At 41.6% G+C, this 17,721-nt stretch overlaps 3 protein-coding genes across 6 annotated transcripts; 1 reads left to right on the forward strand and 2 right to left on the reverse strand.

Moving 5' to 3' along the window:
• Positions 1 to 793: 793 nt before the first annotated feature.
• On the forward strand, positions 794 to 6,821 carry LOC103701062 (mucin-2-like). Of its 4 annotated transcripts, XM_039117648.1 has the most exons (10): positions 798 to 1,439; positions 1,619 to 1,673; positions 2,034 to 3,059; positions 3,141 to 3,395; positions 3,477 to 3,731; positions 3,813 to 4,067; positions 4,149 to 4,403; positions 4,485 to 4,739; positions 4,830 to 5,075; positions 5,157 to 6,821. In XM_039117648.1, the coding sequence occupies exons 1-10, from the start codon at positions 1,260 to 1,262 to the stop codon at positions 6,368 to 6,370; spliced, it is 3,996 nt and encodes a 1,331-aa protein (XP_038973576.1). In that variant the 5' UTR covers positions 798 to 1,259; the 3' UTR covers positions 6,371 to 6,821. The 4 variants fall into 4 exon arrangements, with proteins under 4 accessions (XP_038973578.1, XP_038973577.1, XP_038973576.1 ...); XM_039117647.1 differs by having other exon boundaries at positions 4,830 to 6,821; XM_039117649.1 differs by lacking the exon at positions 4,149 to 4,403 and having other exon boundaries at positions 797 to 1,439; positions 4,830 to 6,821.
• A 1,363-nt stretch (positions 6,822 to 8,184) lies between these two features.
• On the reverse strand, positions 8,185 to 9,777 carry LOC103701150 (pentatricopeptide repeat-containing protein At2g17033). Its single transcript, XM_026802174.1, has 2 exons — positions 9,547 to 9,777; positions 8,185 to 9,461 (listed from the first exon to the last, which is right to left on the reverse strand). The coding sequence occupies exons 1-2, from the start codon at positions 9,775 to 9,777 to the stop codon at positions 8,409 to 8,411; spliced, it is 1,284 nt and encodes a 427-aa protein (XP_026657975.1). The 3' UTR covers positions 8,185 to 8,408.
• A 4,187-nt stretch (positions 9,778 to 13,964) lies between these two features.
• Positions 13,965 to 15,236, reverse strand: LOC103701151. The gene has a single exon (XM_008783124.1). It carries the CDS (start codon positions 15,234 to 15,236, stop codon positions 13,965 to 13,967), a length of 1,272 nt encoding a protein of 423 aa, XP_008781346.1.
• Positions 15,237 to 17,721: the final 2,485 nt, after the last annotated feature.

The following is a 17,721-nucleotide window of genomic DNA, read 5'->3' on the forward strand; positions in this document are numbered from 1 at the left end:
ATGATTCCCGCGGACCATGATGCTTTAGCTTGCTGCAAGCAACCATGAGACTTTTTCTTTTGCTGTGCAGTCTCTTTTTTGATTTAATCCTTTATGCTGTCCATCAAACATCATAATTTCAAAAGCCCCTGCCATGATGGACGCAGGATTATGCTAACTCGTGATTACAGATGTGATTAGACAGGTGATTTAATCACGAGCAGGCATGCCAGTATCATGCGCCCGACAAGTATTTTTTGCGATCCACTGGCGCATCATAGCTTTTCTTAGTTCTGATTAAATCAATATTCCTTGCTGATGAACCCAAACCATTAAAAGTCCAGTACACTGTTTGGCTAGAATTTTCATGATTAAAATAATCACGTTTATAATGGTTGTTATTAGTCATCATAATGAAGAAGAACAGATAATAGCAATTAAATAGATCATGTAACTGCTAACAGAATAAATAATTTTTAAAATTAAAAATTAAAAAATATCTAGAGTCATTATAACATGTCATGTAGTAGGCCGGAGCGGTTATAACTGTCATTATACCATTACAACAACCCTTATAAAACAATGCTGCACCAAAGTCTACACCAAAATTTGCTGTACCAGCTCGAATCGAACGGTACAGAGCGTATCATATCATACCGTTTCGATATCGGTACCGATACAGATAATATACCGACACTCGGTACATCAAAAAAAATTTATACCATACCATACTAATGCTGTACTAGTATGGCACAGATACGAAGTTCGGTACCGAGACGGCGAACTTTGGTCTATACATTACAATGTTTAAGTCCTTTTTCACCCTATTATCTCTCCTTTGTTCTTAAACTTAATTGTCCATTTAAAATAGGTGACACATATGTCAACACACAAACAACCAGGCCTTGAGGTTGGTGGGGCTACGTTAGCCTTTAAAAAATGGCTCCAATCTGCGTTATAGTGCAACACCAGAACTAGTTAACTTCACAAACTCAGCTAATACACGCCCACTAATTCGAGGATTTTCTGAAATTCCAGCAGTTTAAGCTAAACAACAAACACTGAAACCGAAGTTTATAAGATGCACACAAAGCCCCCAAGCTATCCCTCCTTTCCCTTTTCCTTTTTCTTTTTCCTTTCTCCTTTTTCTTTTTTTTATTCTATCTTCTTTTCTTAATTCTTACCCTTTCTCACTCTGTCCTAGCATCTTCTTTGCTTGCTCGGTGAAGTTTGTAATGCCAACTCCATTTACATAAAGTCCCAGAGAGATGCAGTAACTGATGTTCCACTGCGACATCTTGTTCATGGCGACGTCACCGATAGTGGAGGTGTACTATTGGAAGCCCGTCTTACCAGGTGTGTCGAGGGTGCTTGCATGTCTCAATGAGAAGGCCGTCGACTTTAAGCTCATTGACATGTACGAGGGCCAGAGAATGTCCCCCGACCTCCTCAAGCTCCAGGTAGCTCATCTCCACCTTAAGAGTTTGAAATTTCGTCCCTGGTCCAGCGAGAGCTTTCTCAAGGAAGTACCTCGCAATTTGTTGAGCCATTGGATATCCAGTGGCCGCATATAGTACATGGCTCCAGTTTGTAATGCTTGCAACTTCTCGCTCTGTAATGTCTTCTTCTTCTTGAGCAGGCACCAAACCAAGTCCTTGTCCGTGGGTTTGAAAATGGAAGAGAGTTTCTTTCCGGTAATGCATTCTAATTTTGATTTACATGAATTTCTTCTTCATTCCATTTGTCAGGATATCAAAGTCCAAACCAAAACCATCTCTGGTCCTGCCAAGTCTTTGATGAGCCTCTAACCAAATACTTCTTGCCTGATTATTTTGTCATCCAGCGAGAAAAAAGGAAGCTACTTTAAGTTCACGAGACCAATCTTAAAATCAAGTAGTTAGAGAGCAATAATCTGCTACATAACAAGCCAATGTTTAGAAACCAAACAGAAACCACCATCCTGTCCTAAATGGCGGATCTTAAGCGATCGAGATTAAGAACTTTTAGCAGGCAAACGTACTAAAAGTGATAACATGAGGTTTACTGTTTCTCAGAATCCAGAGCGATATGCCGCTATATTACAGAGAAGTATGCGGAGCGTGGGAACAGATATCTGCTGGGAAGAGATCTCCTAGAAAGGGCTTGCATCGAACAATGGCTGAAGTCAGAGGAGCAGAGCTTTGACCCTCCGAGCTGGGAACTGGTCTTCCACCTGGCCTTTGCCCCCCTCATAGGCCTCAACAAACAAGACACAGCTCTTATCACCCAGAATGAACAGAAGCTGGCAAGGGTCCTGGATGTTTATGAACAAAGACTAAGCGAGAACAAGTTCCTAGCAGGTAATGAATTTACTCTGGCAGATCTCTCACATCTCCCCAACTCGTACTACCTTGCAGACTCCCAACAATGGGGCTACCTCTTTGACTCAAGGAAGAATGTCAGAAGATGGTGGGAGGATATCTCAGCGCGGCCTTCATGGTTGAATGTGGTAGAATTACTGAATGAGGTTGATGTGCTGCATGAGCATGCTGATACCGAAGATGCTGCTACATCTCAAGAGACCTCCACTCTGCTATTTTCTAAATCTCGTGGAACAGAACCAATCAAAGTAGCCCATGTTATCCAGACTCCCATGACTGTTCAAGCTGTTCCGCAATCAAAGGATAGTCCTGAAAGAGCTCTGACCAAACCAACTGCTCCTCCACCAGATACTACACCGCAGGCTCCTCAATCCACTGCCCCAGCAACAACAGAAGCAGTCCCTCCTCAAACTACTACACCCAAAGCTCCACCTTCTCAGACAACTTTGCCACCAACAGCTCCTCCTCCTGCACCGAAAACTGAACCAGCTCCAGAGGCACAGACAACCACCCAGCCAGGTCCTGCTTCCTCTGTTGAATCAAGACCTCAACAAGCTCCTCCCACTAAGTTAACCGCTGAACCCGAGTCCACTGTTCAGCCCACCACAAGACCGACCTCTATTGCCGAGCCTGAAAAACAACCAATTCCACCAGCCTCAACTGACCAGCCAAGTCTTCAGCCAACCAACCATTCCGCCAAGCCTACCACAACCCCTCCAAGTAAGTAAACCCATAAACAGAAAAATGCTGAAATGTATTTCTTACAAGCAATTAATTAGTCTACTCAATTTTCTCCACCAGCTGAATCAGCACCTGAAGCTGCAGAGACTACTACTCAACCTGCTCCTCCACACTCTCAGTCTGCTCCAGCTGAAACAAGATCTCAACAAGCTCCTCCCACTAAGTTAACCCCTAAACCCGAGTCCACTGTTCAGCCCACCACAAGACCAACCTCTGTTACTGAGCCTGAAAAACAACCAACTCCACCAGCCTCAACTGACCAGCGAAGTCTTCAGCCAACCAACCATTCCGCCAAGCCTACCACAACCCCTCCAAGTAAGTAAACCCATAAACAGAAAAATGCTGAAATGTATTTCATACAAGCAATTAATCAGTCTACTGAATTTTCTCCACCAGCTGAATCAGCACCTGAAGCTGCAGAGACTACTACTCAACCTGCTCCTCCACACTCTCAGTCTGCTCCAGCTGAAACAAGATCTCAACAAGCTCCTCCCACTAAGTTAACCCCTGAACCCGAGTCCACTGTTCAGCCCACCACAAGACCAACCTCTGTTACTGAGCCCGAAAAACAACCAACTCCACCAGCCTCAACTGACCAGCCAAGTCTTCAGCCAACCAACCATTCCGCCAAGCCTACCACAACCCCTCCAAGTAAGTAAACCCATAAACAGAAAAATGCTGAAATGCATTTCTTACAAGCAATTAATCAGTCTACTCAATTTTCTCCACCAGCTGAATCAGCACCTGAAGCTGCAGAGACTACTACTCAACCTGCTCCTCCACACTCTCAGTCTGCTCCAGCTGAAACAAGATCTCAACAAGCTCCTCCCACTAAGTTAACCCCTGAACCCGAGTCCACTGTTCAGCCCACCACAAGACCAACCTCTGTTACTGAGCCCGAAAAACAACCAACTCCACCAGCCTCAACTGACCAGCCAAGTCTTCAGCCAACCAACCATTCCCCCAAGCCTACCACAACCCCTCCAAGTAAGTAAACCCATAAACAGAAAAATGCTGAAATGTATTTCTTACAAGCAATTAATCAGTCTACTAAATTTTTTCCACCAGCTGAATCAGCACCTGAAGCTGCAGAGACTACTACTCAACCTGCTCCTCCACACTCTCAGTCTGCTCCAGCTGAAACAAGATCTCAACAAGCTCTTCCCACTCAGTCAACTCCTGAACTTGAGTCCACTGTTCAGCCTACCCCAAAAGCAGCCTCTGCTACAGAGCCTGAAAAACAACTAGCTCCACCAGCCTCAACCGACCAGCCAAGCCTTCAACCAGCCAACCATTCCACCAAGCCTACCACAACCCCTCCAAGTAAGTCAACCTGTGAACAGGAAAATGCTTAAATATCTTTCTTACAAGCAATTAATCAGTCTATTCAATTTTCTCAACCAGCTGAATCAGCACCTGAAGCTGCACAGACTACTACTCAACCTGCTCCTCCACGCTCTAAGTCTGCTCCAGCTGAATCAAAATCTCAACGAGCTCCTCCCACTCAGTCAACTCCTGAATTTGAGTCCATTGTTCAGCCTACCACAAGCCCAGCTTCCGCTACCGCGCCTGAAAAACAACCAGCTCCACCAGCCTCACCCGACCAGCCAAGTCTTCAACCAGCCAACAATTCCAGCAAGCCTACCACAATCCCTCCAAGTAAGTCGATCCCTAAACTGGAAAATGCTGAAATGTCTTCCATACAACTAATTAATTAGTCTACTCAATCTTCTCCACCGGCTGAATCAGCACCTGAAGCTGCACAAACTACCACTCAACCTGCTCCTCCACACCCTCAGTCTGCTCTGGCTGAATCAAGACCTCAACAAGCTCCTCCCACTCAGGCAACCCCTCAACCTGAGTCCACTGTTCAGACTACCTCAAGAGCATCCTCTACAACCGAGCCAGAGAAACAAGAAGTTCCACCAGCCTCAACCGACCAGCCAAGCCTTCAACCAGCCAACTATTCCACCAAGCCTACCACAACCCCTCCAAGTAAGTCAATCCGTGAACTGGACAATGCTGAAATCTCTTCCATACAACCAATTAATCAGTCTACTCAAGCTTTTCCACCAGCTAAATCCGCACCTGAAGCTGCACAGACTACTACTCAACCTGCTCCTCCACGCCCTCATAGCACCCAGGATAAGTCGCAATCAAATTCACAGCCAGATAGTGTTACCCAGTCAGCTTCTCAACCCACACCCACTGCCCAGTCAATCACTCAGCGAGCTCCTGATATGCAGTCCGCTGGTGAACCTGCTACGAGTGATCAATCATCAGTCCAAACAGTTCAAACTGCATCAAAGACTCCTACCACTGAGTCCACCAGTGAATCATCTTCTATTTCCCAGTCTACAACACAAGCAGCTCCCATTTCTCACACTGCCACTCAACCAGATCAGACAGCACCCGGTGTGAAGTCTAATCCTCAACCAGCCTCTGCTGCTCAGCCTTCCCTGAGTACACCCCCTACTGCTGAGATCGCCAGTCCACCAGCCAATATTGCTACCAACCTAACCCCTCAACAAGATCCCAACACCCGGCAAAAGCCTCGGCCTGATCTGAATGCTCAGTCAGACACATCAAGTACACTAAACCTGCAACCAAGTCAGAGTACCCAGCAAAGCTCTGAGACAGATGTGAATGTTTCATCAAAAGATAAACAAGATTCTGCTGGAAACCAGTCAACACCTCAACAAGCCACTCCTAGCAGCCAGCCACCGGCCAATACTGGTGAGACCATGACTCCACCATCCAGTACTATGAAGTCTGGTCCTCAACCAGCAAGTACAACTGCCAACCTAAGCTCTGAAACAGAATCCAACATCCAGACAAAGCCTCAGCAAGACCTGAATGCTCAATCAACCACATCTGCTACCTCAAACCCACAACCAGGTTCAAATACCCTGCAAAACTCTCAAACAGATTCAGATGTTCCATCAAAAACTAAAGAAGATTCTGTTGGGACCCAGTCTAAACCTCAACAGGCTACTCCAAATACTGAGCCCAACTTCCAAACAGAAACAGGTACTCAGTCAACATCTCAACCAAAAGAAGGGGCTCCGTCAACTGTTCAACCAAGCTCCAATGATCAGCAAAACCCTCAAACAGCTGCTCCTAATGACCAATCAAAACCACAACAACCAGATTCTATTGCCTCATCAACTGCTGAACCAGCTTCCGGTCAGTCTACCTCTCAATCATCAGCTGCTAGTGGGCTGACCCCTCAAACCGGCCCTACTGGTGAGCAAACCAATAAAAAAGATTCTTCCACTCCTACAAAGTAACCAGCCTCTGCAGTCTGCTATCTAGCAAACCACATTGAATCGTGGCTTTGCATTAGTCAAAAACTCCACTTCCATCACTTTGTCTCCATCAGGTCCTTCTTCTTCTACTCCTTGATCATCTGCAATCCAATTTCAGTGGCCCACAAATAATCAGATCATTTTGAGTTATGTGCAGAACCTCTGCTCTTCTATTTTCTGTTACCATGGTGTTTGCTTTCAGAACTTCTATATATCGGTTTGTTTTGTGGAATGTTATGATGTATATGTTAAGTTTGCTTGATCAGAAGCAAGTCTCTGTTTCAATAAGCGATGTATGCCAAGAGTTCACCTTCACTCTGAGGATAGCTAAATTGGGAGTGTAATATTAGACACTATACCTTTCATGTTTTGCATAGTGTGGTGAAAGAAAATGTATGGTGCTGAGAAATATTTATTTTACTTCTCTTTTTTATGTAGGAAGGCCAGTTAATGGATTTCTCCCTCCTCTTCCAGATAAGATTCTAGAGTATTAAGGCAAGATAGATACATCCATAATTACAGTACTGCATTATCGATTCATAAAAAAAAAAAAAAATTGATTGTAAAAAAAAAAATCAAATTCAAATCATTTTATCACCGATAAGATCTTGGCTACTTATAAAGTACTTCGTGAATCAGTCACGTTGATCACACATACTGAATACTAGTACTAACAACTGTTTTCATATTGTTCATGAAGGAAAAAATTTTGAATAGGTCCTTACAGAATTTGTAATCCTTTCACTTAACATGCCATCAAATTTGTGAAGGTATGAGCCAGTCCTACACCGATATCAAGCAGAATTCTTGCATGTGTTTCACAGAAATTACTAAACTTGTCAAATTTGCAAATAAATCAAATTTGTTAGATATTTTTTTTAAAAAAAGGAATAGAGGAGAAGACCGTGTTTTTCAATGTTAGGCTAGATCAAGCAACTGTTGAGTTCAAAATTCGCCGCTACTCCGTATTAATGCTACATTAGTATTGTGTTGGTATGGTATTGTACGAAATATTTTCGGCAGATTGAGTATCGGTACGCCTCCCATACCGGGTACCGGTACCGAATTGGTATAGTGCGCCCTATACCGTCCGGTTTGGGCTGGTACGGCAAACCATGGTTAAGTTGACGCTAGAAAGATATAACTTTATAACATCCATTGACTCTTCTATAGGGAGAAAGGGATAAATCTAAAATGAGATATATTGCACTTGCTATTTTGATGGCTGCAGGTAATAGCAAAACTTGATAAGGAAGAGGAAGAGGAGCTGCAGACTTCAACAACTCTGTTTATGTTTCAATGATTTGGCTCGATGTCATAACTGACAGGAAATATTTGGTTTTAGCTGATATCATAGGCTCCAAATCAGGCTGAGTAACCTATTCATGACCATCATACGAGTTCCATGCAGAAAACTTGCTATCTAAATCTACCTGCACAGTGTCATTTTATAATGAAGAAGAGAACATTCTATTTTGATGGCTGTAGGTAACAGAAAAACTTGAGAAAGAAGAGGAAGAGGAGCTGCAGACTTCGACGAATCAATTTATGTTTCAGAAGATTTGGCTCGATGTTGGAACTGAGAGAAAATATTTGGTTTTAGCTGATATTGTAGGCTGCAAATCAAGCTGAGTAACCAATTCACGACCATCATAAGAATTCCATGGAGAAAACTTGCTAGCAAGATCTACTCATGCAGTGTCATTTTATAATAAAGAAGAGCAACATGAAGACTAACCTAGCATGCATCAGTGCAAAATAAGAAGAAAACAAACAGGTCAATGGAAGCAGTAAAATGATCTCTAAATCTGCTACTGCGATATCATTTCACAAGAACTGTTAGTTCATCATCCATATATGGCATCATTTCAGAAACAAATGGTCCGAAATGAAAGATTAAGAATCAGAATAATCAATTGCCATAGCTTACAAGCAAATCAAGGATTTATAGGGCAAGATAATGCACCTACAAGCCGCTGTAGCACAAGCTGTCAAATGGATTGAGTTAGATAGTTCATTACTAGCATAACCAGTCCCGCACTGCCTTTCCCTGTGCTACAAATCGACCAGCATTCTTCCTATCTATCCTCATTGAGCTATTCAACTGAAACATCATCTCTGAAACCAGCATTTTCACTGGAGATTCCCCAATTTTATCACTTTTCTTGCCCGATCCACAAACAACTGAGATTTCCAGAGGAACAACTTCATCCACCCTGAACCTCATTCTCAGCTCCTCCATCCACTGTAATAAGATCACATACGCAGAAGACACATGAAACCCATGCAAGTCCAACTTCCCTTCATTAGGAGACCACTCCAAAATGTCAACCAAAACTGATGACCCAACCAGCTCCCTAACCAGCAATGCTTCATCCGGCGACGGAGAATCCTCCTCCACCTTCTTGACCAAAGCCGCAATTGAAAGAGGAAAATGCTTAGCATCCTGTACTATTGAAATAATTGTTGGGCATGAATTCAACACAACGTTAAATGTCCGAATTGAGAAACCAACACCCAATTTCTTCATCTTCCTAATCCAAGAAACCATTTCGGCGAGCTCCCCATGATCACCATAGCAAGAAAGAACAACATTGGTGCAAATCGTGTCGACGGCCAATCCAGCATCCTCCATTATCCCAAGAACCCTTCTCATCTCTGCGAAAGACCCCAACTTCCCGTAGCTCTGCAAGACCAGCCTGAACTCAAAAGGTGAAGGCCTGAATCCTAGCAAAGCCATCTCCTTTAGCTTCTCCTCGGCATCAACCGGCAATCCCATCAAGCAGAGGGCCTTAATCATCGATTCGTAGGGCTTCCTCCTAGAGCACGGCATTTCACGCAAACGAAAGTAGAAATCAAGAGCCAAGTCCTTCAATCCGCGCTCGGAGAAGGCCTCGATGAGGTCGCAGTAGAAGAGGGAGATTTCTAGATCGGAATTAAGCCTGGAGACCGATTCCGAGATTAGGCTTTCAGCCTCGGCGGCGCGGCCCTGGTTCACGAGCACGGCGGCCATGGCGGCAGCGAGCTTGGGGTTCCATTTGAACCAAATGGCCTCGCTGATTCTTCTATAAATCTACACAAAAATGAAAGCTTTCTTCAATTTTCGAAAAGATTTTGTTACCGTGGATAATTTGAGGGAGAACGAGTCGGGGAATTACCGGGAGGGAGAAGGGGGAGGAGAGGGAGAGGAGGCGAGAGAGGGTGTGGAGGGCGGTGGACTTGGAGGAGGCGGCGACGAACTTCCGTATGAGGCGGTCGGCGGCGGAGGGATCTGCGGCAGCGTCGAGGGATGAGAGGAGGCGGTGTGTACGCTTGCCGCCGCCGTGACCGTTCCGGAGGGCGCAGCGAGGGCCGGCAGCAGCCGGCGGGGAGAGTAAGAAGCTAGCCATCATCCAGCTTAATTGTCCAGGCCAGTTTTTGTTTTCTTATTTTCAGAGACTAGAAGTGGGCTGGGCCGGGCTATGCCCTTATCTGGACCTGGACCAAATTTTGTTTTTAGGCTTTAGACTGAGTTTAGGCCCAAAAATTATAGATAATTTAGGCCTGAGCCCGGCCTGAGCACTGAATTACTCATTTGAACCAAAAATAAATCCAGCCTGGACCGTTGAAGTTTAATATTTAAAAATATTCCTTCACAGCTCTCTCCTACTGATACATAATATATTATACTCAGCTAAACTCATTTTAATTTGTCTTTTATTTCTTCATATTCTTTCTAAATAACAATATACAAAAATAAGATTCGGGCCTGAATTTGGGTTCCGTTTCGGGTTATGCCAATGACATACATGAGCCCGGCCTCAAAAATAAATATACTCTACATTTAAGCTGAGACCGATCGGAACTCTTTTGGACCTAGCCCGAATCTCGGCCCGAACTCATTTTCAGCCCTATTTTTAGTAGACCTACGGGTGGGCCGAATTGGGAGCCTAGCATAGCTAAAAATATAATTAAAATTAGTTTGGCACGAGTCTAGAAATGGCCATGGATACAGTACTTACAAAATTTATTTTATTTATATTTGAACCTATTTAAAAGTCTACCATCTGGACCCATCCCTAATCTGATTAAAAAATTATCCAAAAATCCCAAACTTGTTCCATCAAAAAATGGTAAATCTGTCTGGTAGCCAAACTCGTCCATTATTCAGGTTGGATTATTTAGATACCCAAACCCGCCCAGTCAATTTTGATATTATATAAATGAAATCTAGAAGTGGTATGATGCGCTATAGTCATGAGTCTGGCATTCAAGAACAATTCAGCAAGGTTTACTGTGAATTAACGAGAGAATAAATTTAGGAAATGAATGCTTCAAACAGGAATAAGTTCACATATATAAAATCACTACAAACAGAAATCAAACAGCAAGTGAACCTTCTTGGTTCGCTGTTTTTATATCAAAACTCCGAACAACCAATACTAAGTTTATATATATATAATCACTACAACAAGCAATAAGTTCCAATATATAATAATAACAGCGACCAACAATAGCCTATACAACCAGCAACCATCTACTTTATTCAATAACAAACAAACAAAGCCTCCCAAATAAAATTCCAATACCACATATCTCAAGCACCAAAGCAAGTTCCTCTTCCCAAGCAAGCCACGATCTCAAACCCTATCCCACATATCTCTAAAAAAGAAAAAGAAATGAAAAGAAAAAGAAGCGAAAAGAAAAAGAAGCGATCATTTTATGTGGGAAGAGGTCCCATCTTTCTATTTTTTTCCATTTTTCCTTCGTTTTTTTCTGTTTTTTCCTACGTTTTTCCCGGTTTTTTCTTGGTTTTTTCGTTCCTCAACAGCCTCAATCAGGTGGAAGCGGTAGAGTAGGGAAGCCTGGACGGTAGTTAGGGTTTTGAAATAAGCATATGCAATGACGTCTGTGCATCTGATAGACATTAAAGTTACAAATCTTATAGTTATTATTTAAACTATTGATTTAATTAAAGTTAAAAAATCTTAAGGTTATTATTTGCTAATATCCAGTATATAAGATTTATGAACATCTAGATAGACATCAGAAGCTTGCAGTGAAATACTAAGATATTTGTTGACAGGCATATAAGAGTTAAAATATTTATAGTGAATCAATAGTTTTCTCGATTCTAAATTCTTTGTCGGTAAGGAATAGCCATCCAAAAGAAGAGGCGAAGCAGCACTTGCAAAACGTCTGGAGGAGTAGACGATTCGAGCCCGGTGACGGAGGTAGGCAGCGACGCTCTTCCCAGATTTGCCAACGAATTCAAGGATGTACCGTTGCAGGAGCTTGGTCTTTGAGGGCATCCTTAGGCTTGTCAATGAGGAGCTAATTCCCCATTCTCCTTCCATTGTTAGTGCTTTAGGGTGTCCAGGAGTGGCTCAGGCTCTGTTTGAGAGAGTTGTTGGCAGTAGAACTTTTGAAAGTAGAGCCGTTGAAAGTAGAATTTTTTGAAATAGAGCTTTTATAAAAAGTTGTTTGCTGTTTGGTAACTACATTTATAAAATGTTGTGACACTTTAATATGTGTTTGATAAATAAACTGAGAAAGTATTTTTATATGACAAAATTATCATAAAGGACATTGCATAGAATTATACAATAGAGCATAATAAAATATATTATATATTAATATATAAATATATCATATAATATAATATTATTGTAATGTAATATAATATGATTATAATATAGTAATATAACATTGTATACTATATATGCAAACGATTAGAAGTCAACCATCTGAAATTAACATACATCAGAGGACCCCCTAACTCCATTTATTCAAAATCTGGTGCAAAAATCATATACAGGATCAGATTGTTGGATCACGCATAAGCAGCCTTCTTCAACTACAAAATGAGGCTTTTTTTAAATGAATATAGTTATTTTGCTCAAAAGAATGAGTACAGTTATTGACAAACAAAAACAATCAGATTATTAAGAAGCTTACAGCAAAAGCTGCTTAATATTGGGAAAATGGTCCAGATAAATTCAGGCAGCCCAAATAAACTAATTAATTCATCAGCATTTTTTGGTTGAAAAATGGAGGTTAATATAAGATGTTGCTAATGATAAATCAGCATCGTGAAAATGTGTCTTTGAATTTAGAACTAATTAACATGGGAAAGGAGGCTTAAACAAATGAATGAGAGTCAATGTCACATGAATAGTAATGGAGGATGCAGTAGTACAAGCAAGTTCCATTTTAATATCACTATACCAAGATAATAAATTAAATTATGTGATAACTTGAGCTCCAAACACATGCATAAAATATTTATCCAATGAAAATAAGGAAAACCAGAAGAACAGCTAATGCATTATGCAATTGAAGAAACAACACTGCCAAATTATTAACATTTGTAAGGACAAAATAAACACTGAATTATTGCATGAGATTAAAATTATGATCCAGAAATTCCCAGTTACTGCACAAAACCTTTGGAGAGTTCCATCAAATTACTCTTCATCAGTTGTTTCATGCCTTCCAACAAAGTAACGTCATCATAAAATTGATGAGAGAAAGAATGAGAATTTTTCAAAACATGAAGACAAGACATTCCAACAGTAGAAATAAATGTATTTTCTGTTGGGGTAGTAGAGGAACCTCCAAACCTTTCATGAGACTAGATCCACAGTGCATTATTTCCTATATATTTTGTAAGGATATATTTTTGAAAGGTTTCAGTTGATTTCTTCCAAACTCCTATTATTGCAAGGTACATGCTGTAACTATTAGAACAAAACTAGAAAATACAAAGCACTAGATTCTTTCCCTAAATATCCAAACCACCTCCTTTGTATGAATCAGTAATTAAGTTCACAGTGAATATGCCATTGGCAAGAGTGGAGAAATTTTCTAAGCTTTGACACTAGGTGGCTAAAATTTTCTAAGCCTTCAACCGATAAAAGGTGGGGCTCTGCTTCTGCCTCTTGTACTCACATAATTGAAACGTAAGTCTACACATCACAAACTATGCAAATCGAAAACCAAATAAAGCATCATTACATGGTAATAGTTGCCTGACAAAAACAACAAAGCAAATATTATTCGAACATTTAGCAAGTTATGACAATGACATATCAAACAAAAGAAAAGTGTTAATCTAAGAAGGCCAGCAGGTTGATGGAAACCAATATAACTTCTTAGTTGTTTGAGACCGTCAACTTGAATGTAGGCACATGCCTTGATCGATCATGAGCAGGAAAGATATCATCCTTAATGCCTCATCAAATATCAATTATTGATTCAAATACAAATGATTGTAGCTGGATGAATCACAAGCTCCATTGAAATAGATTAAGGTACTGAAAATATAATTCTAATTTTTTTAAAAAAGAAAAGAAGAAAAAGAACAACCAACGAATATGGCATAAAACAGGTTCATAACATTTAAATTAGGAGAATGCAGTTCACAGTAGGACCCCAAACGAGATCCTTGAAAGCATAATAGCACGGTAACTTGACACAAATGTTGCACGATAAACACAGTAACTTGACACAAATGTTGCATGATAAACACAGTAACTCGACACAAATATTAAAAAGGATGCTACCTAAACTTCGACTGCATCAAGCATCCCCCTTGCTAATTAAGATTGGGGGAAACCAACCACGGCATCTTTGGCTTAGACCTCGGCAACTCAATCTTCTCCTCCTCGCTAAAAATAAATATATCTTCAGTATTGTACTCCTCTAGGCTGAATACATCGATGCAGTCAACGCTGACATATTCCATGCCTGCTAATTGCTTGTTGTAAGTGTCGGCGAAATAGATGCAATTCCTTCTAAACCCAGGGAAATCTTGAGCCGAGATGGAGAAAGAGTGACCGGGTCCCAGGAACACAACCCGATCGCCAATGCTATGAACTCGATACACTTGCACATACCCTTGCTCATCGTCCAGCTCGCGCAGAATATCGATCTTATGAACATGGAACAACTTGGTAATCCTGTCATTCCGGTCAGAAATTTTGTAACCCTCACCGATCAGCAGGAGCTCCCCCGCCGATCCCACCAAGTACACCGGTCTGCATCTGGGCATGCCTCTAAGTCTTGCTACTGTCACCCTCACTGGCAGGCTGCTGAAGTCGAAGCGAACCAGCCTGTCATCGGAAGCTACGGCATAGAACTGCCGCTCCGGAAATGGTATGAAGTCATAAAGAAAACATATAGTGTTGCCGGGGATTTGTATCCTGGTCCATGATGCGTCTCCCAGCTGACAGAAGTAGAAACGGTACGGGGCGTAGGTTTTGACAATGACGAGCACGACAGCGTGCGGATCGAGAGCAGGATCCGAAGATAGTGCAGCCTGGTGCATTATCATGTCCACGAATTCTTCGTCCATAATGTTATCTGGATGGTAACCGCATAATAATGCGAGAAGTTGTGGGGCTGGGACATCATCCAGTGGTAGGATATCGAAGATGCCCGGGGTGGCGGCGAGAGGAGGGAGGGGGATCTCGGCCCCGGTGAAGGGGTTGAGGAGGGAGGGATTAAATCTGTAGTCTAGAAGGAATATCCATCCAAAAGAAGAGCCAAAGCAGATCTTACCGCGAGTCATGTTGGAAACCTGCGGGAGGTTATGAGTGAAGAAGGTGGCAACGTTGAAGAACCGGCCGCGACTGCCATCGGCGGTGGGGGACAGCATCAGGAAAGGGGGCTGAAAGGGGAGATGGCGGGGGTGAGGGGTAAGGTTTGAGAACAAGGTTTTGCAGGTGGCCCGGAAACGGACGTAGGCGGAAGCGCTCTTCCCGGATTTGCCGATGAGTTCGAGGATCTCCGGTGGAAGCTTGGTCTTCGGGCGCGTCATCAAGCTTCTCGATGAGGATGAGGAGTTCTTTGCCAGTTTTCCTTCCATCTTAGGGTTTTCGCTGGTGCTTGGGTTCAATGAAAGTGGGCGGAGGGGCTGTAAAATAGAGAAGAGTGCAAGCGCGCAGCGCGTGGTGGTAACTGGTAAGAGAAAGGACCGCAGAAGTTTCGGGAACGTGCCTTCATGCCAGGGGAGCAGCGTCTTGGACTAGGGACCCAACAATCGTACCAAGAGAGTTCTACTCCATATGGCACGAGGACATTGGTCCCATGACGTGTTCGGGTGTACTAATATGAATCGCCAGGCCACCCTACACACGTGGCCATGGAATGTTTTTGTTGGCCGCAAAGGAGTTCCGTTCAGGGCTGGTGCACGCTTTTGGCCGTGGCCATCCGTGTGAGGTGAAGGGAGCGTGACGGAGATCTGCCCGTCGTCACAAACCGGGGTAGAGACCCGTCCATGACACGTGGGAGGGAATGTCGACCATTTGATCCAGGGCTTTTAACATTGGGCGTCTCGCTTGAAAGACCAAGATGACCGTATTTTATGTTGCCCAGGATAAATGGTTCCAGAAAACAAATATATATAGTGGAACATCTTAAATCATATGTGAGATCATGTGGGATTACAATCATAAAGAATAACAGGCATGATGAAAAGCTTGATGAAAGTTACAAATTAATAGGAAAAAGAAAGGTCATCTGAACAATTAAAATGATGTGAATTGCAACAAGGTTGGAACGATCAATAAAAGATTTAGTGGATACTTCCAGCAAAGTGCACTAGACAGCTTGCTATTCTGCATTCAAATCGGAGTATGTGAAACGAAGAGAGCGAAAGACAGGCACCTACATAACAAAAGTAAAGTACTACCTGAAACATGTAAAGTCATTACCTAAGTAATGGTGCTAAGAGGATGCATGTTTCATTTTCCATTCATATAGTCAAAATACAGGATGGCGGCGCGATTGTTTTATTTAACCATAATGATTTTAAAAAGACATGAATTATAATTTGAGTACCCTATACGTACAAGTTGCAACAACCTAAAATCTCATCCAAAAAGGCTAGCTGATTAAAATATTATTTAGATTTTTTAGTTCTGTATAGCTATCCAAAATTTATCTAATGTATAGCTAATGTAGGACTAAATATATACCCTTCCAAATCTTTGTACACTTCTCACGTTAGACTTAGTATCTTTAGCAAGCTAAGCATCTAAATCCAATCAAATTCGATCAGAAATGTCATAATTGGCCTGTGCTCAGCTCCAAAAGGGTTGTGTTGCAGTATCCCCTAATTCACATAAGTCATAGATTATATCTGTTCTAGTACCATTTATAACAATCCAAGATCTCATCTAAAAAAGCTGGTCGGAAGCTATTATTTGAGTTTTTTAACCTTATGCAAGTACCTAAGATCTCCCAATGCATAACTTATATGGGACTAAAAATATGCTTGCACAGGTTTTCATAGATCCTGAGTTGCTAAAATAGTATCAAAGTAGACCACGCTCATGGTCCATATGAACTAAGCGATACTATAGCATGATCCCTTTGAGACTAACCATGGACCAATTTTGGTGTTTGTGATTGAATTTGATTGAATTTGGACTCTTAACTTGATGAAGAAGTTCGAGTTTAAACGGGAGGGGGGATGAGGACATGCATTTTTAGTCCAATATCGAATATATAATGGATAGATCTTGAGTACTTATATAGGGCCAGAAATCTAAATAACACCTTATCGTTAGTCATTTTGGTAAGGTTTTGAGTTATTACAAATAGTATCAAAGCAGACCTCACTCATAACCTATGGGGACTGGAGGATACTGTAGCATGGGCCTATTTGGAGCTGACCATAGATTGATCATGGTATTTATAATTTGATTTAACTATATTTGGTCGCCTAGTTTGGGAAGAATTACTAAGGGAAAAAGTATGTAAGGACTTAAATTTGTATGTGTGTAATCTCATATCAATTATATGCTAGAAAGATCCTGAATATTTATACATAATTAAAGAATCCAAGTAATACTTCCCAGCTAGCCTTGGATAGGATCCTAAATTGTTAGACAAGCATACGCAGTGTAAATGTAAGCAATAAGTACTTGAAGGCACATGAGGTCAAGTATAAAGTATTCACGTATGCAAGAAAAAGAGAAATCTCAAGCCCTAGCTTTAGACTAAAACTCGTGATTGTATTTTTCGGGTGATAGTACAAAAGATCAAATTAAAAAACAAAATAAGTTCTTTAAAATTTTCAGTCAATTTAATGCATATATAGTAATATCTAGTTTCTTGTCATCAAAAAAACTTGTGAAAAATAAGAAAGAACAATTCTTTGTTGTTCTTCCTAAAATATTTGAACAAACAAGCTTCAATTTTTACATGAGTAAGCTGCATAACTGTATTTCTTTTTTGTCAAGAGATCCACCATTGCTTTTCGTGCAAAAGATACAACAAGAACCCTATCTGTTTGGATGCCAGAGCATCCAATCTGGCGGCAAAATATGCTCTTTTATCTATTTTAA

The sequence above is a fragment of the Phoenix dactylifera genome, unplaced genomic scaffold (genome assembly GCF_009389715.1).
Source record: "Phoenix dactylifera cultivar Barhee BC4 unplaced genomic scaffold, palm_55x_up_171113_PBpolish2nd_filt_p 000254F, whole genome shotgun sequence".
NCBI lineage: Eukaryota > Viridiplantae > Streptophyta > Magnoliopsida > Arecales > Arecaceae > Phoenix > Phoenix dactylifera.